Here is a 4182-nt window from a genome sequence, read left to right as displayed (position 1 = left end):
CCGCCCGCCCGCCCACAGGATCGAAGAGAACATGCTCAAGAAGGCGAACCAGAAGCGCAAGCTCGACCAGATGGTGATCGCCGAAGGCGAGTTCACGACGGACCACCTCCAGAAACTCGACTGGCGGGACTACCTCGACGATGGACAACTCGCCGAATTGGGCGTCGACGCGGGTTCGAACGAGCAAGGCGATACCGGGACAGGCGCAAGCGCGATGCAGTCTGCCGCAGAGATCCGACAGGCTCTTGCGGCGGCGGAGGACGCGGAGGACGTCGCTGCTGCGAAAGCCGCAGAGCAGGAGATCGAGATTGACCGGACGGACTTTGGGAATGAGGGTCAGCAGGCTTCGAGGACGGCTGCGACATTTGGGAAGGACGGATTGGTCAACACGACTGCTGCGGGGCAGAAGGAGGAGGAGGAGGATCCCCTCGCGGGTACGATCGATGGAGTTATGGTCAAGTGGGTCGAGGAGGATTGGGATTACTTTGCGTGAGGGAGGACGAGGCCTTAACGTGTGTGTGATGTCGCTAGTGAACTCTCGGTCTTGTTTGTTGTACTCTCTTAGGCTTGCCGCAATCGCAGAACTCATCTCGGACCACCATGCACTCTGCTTCGTTGCCCAACCTCGACCGTCTACCTCCCTCTCGCACTCTACCGCCGCAAAGGCTGCTTCTCGACCGCCGAGTCCGAACCGGAGTCGGTATGGACGTCGGAAGCTGTCGAGCGAGGCTGAGGAGGCGAAATTGTCGAAGCCGGCGGCGGTACTCCATCCAGACTTCCATCCGAGCTGTCGCTCCCGTCGCCGTCGTACCTTCCCGTCCTGCCCTTCGTCGTCGATGGCGCCGAATCGCCCTTCTTCTGCCGCCTCTCAGTCTTCCCCTCCTTCGCTTCCTTCTTCCTCCGCGCAAACCTCCCTCGCCCATGCTTCTTCGTCCGAGTCCAAAGCAACCCCGCGCCCGTCGCCGGCCTCGTATGGACGTAACACGCGCAAAGAGCGAGTAGGAGAAGGTGCAGTACCAGTCCTGAGATGCCGGTCGTGAGTGAGAAGACGCGAACGGCGGTCCACCAATCTTCGCAGGATATCGAATGTTGACTCAGCCAGCCTGGACGATGGGGAGGTCAGCGAGAGATGGAAGGAGGAGGAGGGAGGAGGGACGGAACAGGCTGTTTGGAGGGTGATGGAGTTGAGCCAGGAGAGTTCCCATTTGAGGAAGAGGGCGACGAGCGGGATCTGCATGATGGCGATGACCTGCGCGACCCAACACTCGTCAACTCGACGCTTTTCGTCTTTCGAGGCTGACGGGCGCCGACTCACGCCAAACGAGATGACCGCGCCTTCTTGCAAGTCCCGCGAGGGGAGCAAGAGCGTCGCGATGACGTCGACGAGGAGGAAGGCGAGGACGATGTACCAGACGAGTGCGACGAGGCAGGAGTAGGCGATGGCTTCGAGCCCGTCGCCCAGTTCGCTCAGTCCAGTCCAGCCCGAGACGACTGCGGGGCAGTATCAGCGTCGTCGAGAGTCGACGTATGCAGTACACGCACGATTGAAGGCGTAGCCACGGAGCGCGATGATCGCGAGGTCGACGAGGAGGGTGAGCGCTGCGACGGCAAAGATGGTCCCGGCGAGGAAGCTTTGCTCGAAGAGCTTGCGCGGCGAGATCAACATGAGCTTGACCATCGCTTCGATGCACTAGCCAGCCCCGCGAGAAGAGCGAGAGAGCATCGTCGTTGCGAGTTGTGCGCGAGTGAGGAGGTTCGAGCCGGACAATCCGCGGAGCCAGCGGGGAAGTGCGAGCTCGATGTGCCAGTCAGCCAGCGTGTCTAGCTCGTTGTAAGCCGTGTAAGTGTAGCTTTAGAGCAGTAGAACTGGGTTGTAATGGCGCAAAGGACGAGGCGAGCGAGCGGAAGCTGCGGCGGAGCTGATCGACCCGGCTAGACGGCATCCCGCGCCGTGCCGAGCTCGCCGCGCCCTTTGGTCAAATCTCTTCGTCGCGAAGGCTTCGCTCTCTCGCTCGTTCTGCTCCCGTGATACACTCTAATACAGCATAGACTCTCACCGATAGACCCACTCAGCCACACACGCGCAACTCGCGACTCGCCAGACCCACTTCACCCGCACGCTCGCCATGTCCCCCGTCGCCATCAACGATCCCACCGAGAAGCGCACCCAGGCGCCCACCAAGCCCTGGAAACCCGTGCAGACGTCGCCCCTCGTCGAGCGCATCTCGAACCCGATCCGCGAAATCGTCGCCAACATCGACCTCTCTGCTCCGCCCGAGAAGGGCGTCGAGAAACCACTCATCAACCTCGGATTGGGCGACCCTTCGGTTGCAGGCAACTTCCCGCCTGCGCCTGAAGCTATCGCAGCCATCGAGGCGAGTCTCAAGTCCGGACGCGCGCTGGGCTACCCCGAGAGCGTCGGGTACCCTGATGCCCGCGAGGCCGTCGCCAACTACTTTGACGAGGGGCCGGGAGGGAACTGGCGCATCTCGAAGCAGGATGTCGTCATGGCGCACGGAGCGAGCGGCGCTCTCGAGATGTGCATCTCAGTCCTCGCGAGCGAGGGCAAGAACGTCCTCTTCCCCAAGCCCCTCTTCACCGCCTACGAGACGATGGCTGCGACGACCGGTGCCGAGATCCGCTACTACAACCTCCTTCCCGAGTCGAACTGGGAGGTCGACCTTGCGCACCTCGAGTCGCAGATTGACGAGAACACGGCGTTCTGTATCCTCAACAAGTGCGTCCCGCTCCCGCTTCCTTCGCTTGCCCCTCTCGCTGACATACTCGCACACAGCCCGTCGAACCCGTGCGGCTCCAACTGGAGCGAGGCGCACCTCCGCGACATCGCCGCCGTCATGAACCGCCACCAAGTCGTCGTGATCGCCGACGAAGTCTACGCCGGCCTCGCGTGGAACGTCACCGGTCCCCCTCCCGCTTCCGCCACTCAGCCCGCCGTCGAAGGCAAGTTCAACCGCCGCGTCTTCACGCCTTACGCTTCGGTCTGCGGCTCGGCACCTTGCCTCGTCGTTGGAGCCGTCTCGAAGCGGTGGCTCGCACCGGGCTGGCGTCTGGGCTGGACGATCGTCCACGATCCGCTCGGCGTGATGGGTGCCGTCCGCATCGCACTCGGCAAAAAGGCCTTCGTGATCCAAGGCCCAAACTCGACGATGCAGCGCGCCCTCCCCTCGATCCTCGCCAACACTCCCGAGTCGTTCTACGTCAACACGATGGTCGAGCTCGAGCGCGTCGGAAAAGCCCTCTTCGACCGCCTCGCCCGCATCCCCGGTCTCAAGCCCTGCCTCCCGCAAGGCGCGATGTACCTCATCTGCGGCTACGAAGGCCTCGATTTCGAAGACGACAAGGCGTTCGTCACTGCGCTTCACAAGGAGGAACGCGTGTTCATCCTTCCTGGCGCGGCGTTCCGTTTGGATGGGTTCATGCGGTTCGTCACGACTACGCCGCTCGAGACGCTGCTTGATGCGTGCGACCGCCTCGAGGCGTTCTGCGCAAGGCATCGCAAGGTCGTCGCTTAGATCCCCCTTACACTAGACTTCCCATACAGCCATACGACGCTCTTCTTCTAGACTCGCACTTCGCACGCCTTGAGATAGATATACCCACATCCTTTCGTAGACTTCGTTCCCACTCCGTACACCCGTTGTTGCATCGCACATCTTGTTTCGCTCAACCGCAGACCATCCGAGTCGAACAAGCAACCAAGCGAGTTCTCGCTCCTCCTCTCACTTCGTCGCTCGCGACGGCGGAGACAACATTGAAAGTATGCAAGCGAGCGGAGCGACAGCTAGAAGAAATCGGAGACCTTCTTATTGACGCGGACCGCATTCGAGAAGCCCTCGTTGAAGCGGTACGTCGCTTGTCGGACGCGCTTCAGCGGAGGCGGCGCGATGGCGAGCGAGTCGCCTTCTGCAGCTGCGAAAGAAAATGTCAGAAGCGTTAAGAAGCTGGAAGGAGGGGGTCGACGCACCTGCTGCGGGAGACCCTGCTTTAGGGAGAATAGCGCGCCCGAAGAAGTCGACAGCCTGCTTCGCCTCAGGCGCAACGGACGCAGCAGTCTTCGTCGGGTTGCTCAGGGTGTGAGCAGACGTCAGTGGAGGACCAGCAGGCCGCGAGATCGAGAGACGCACGTCTTGTAAGCGGAGAGGATCTCGCTCGCCGTCTTGA

At 61.8% G+C, this 4182-nt stretch overlaps 4 protein-coding genes across 4 annotated transcripts in view; 2 read left to right on the top strand and 2 right to left on the bottom strand.

The window, feature by feature from the left end:
* The window catches only part of RHTO_01138 (helicase SWR1), a gene marked incomplete at both ends in the record, with an annotated part of 5705 nt that extends 5212 nt beyond the window's left edge, over positions 1-493 (top strand). The window contains one exon of the mRNA XM_016414821.1: positions 19-493. Within this exon, the coding sequence (XP_016273042.1) occupies positions 19-493 (475 nt within the window). The remainder of the gene's footprint in view (positions 1-18) is intronic.
* Positions 494-651: 158 nt separating this feature from the next.
* RHTO_01137 (uncharacterized protein) lies at positions 652-1678 on the bottom strand (the record flags this gene model as incomplete). The annotated part of the gene is made up of 4 exons (XM_016414820.1): positions 652-1103; positions 1162-1249; positions 1316-1491; positions 1543-1678. The coding sequence occupies 4 exons, from the start codon at positions 1676-1678 to the stop codon at positions 652-654; spliced, it is 852 nt and encodes a 283-aa protein (XP_016273041.1).
* A 448-nt stretch (positions 1679-2126) lies between these two features.
* On the top strand, positions 2127-3533 carry RHTO_01136 (tyrosine aminotransferase; the record flags this gene model as incomplete). The annotated part of the gene is made up of 2 exons (XM_016414819.1): positions 2127-2737; positions 2795-3533. The coding sequence occupies 2 exons, from the start codon at positions 2127-2129 to the stop codon at positions 3531-3533; spliced, it is 1350 nt and encodes a 449-aa protein (XP_016273040.1).
* A 269-nt stretch (positions 3534-3802) lies between these two features.
* RHTO_01135 (chromosome transmission fidelity protein) overlaps positions 3803-4182 on the bottom strand; it is a gene marked incomplete at both ends in the record, with an annotated part of 3845 nt that continues 3465 nt past the window's right edge. The window contains 2 exons of the mRNA XM_016414818.1: positions 3803-3930; positions 3986-4086. Of these exons, the coding sequence (XP_016273039.1) occupies positions 3803-3930; positions 3986-4086 (229 nt within the window). The remainder of the gene's footprint in view (positions 3931-3985; positions 4087-4182) is intronic.

Source organism: Rhodotorula toruloides (genome assembly GCF_000320785.1).
Source record: "Rhodotorula toruloides NP11 unplaced genomic scaffold Scaffold12, whole genome shotgun sequence".
Classification (NCBI taxonomy): Eukaryota; Fungi; Basidiomycota; class Microbotryomycetes; order Sporidiobolales; family Sporidiobolaceae; genus Rhodotorula; species Rhodotorula toruloides.
Note: the sequence above shows the minus strand (reverse complement) of the source record. Positions and strands in the feature narration are given on the sequence as shown.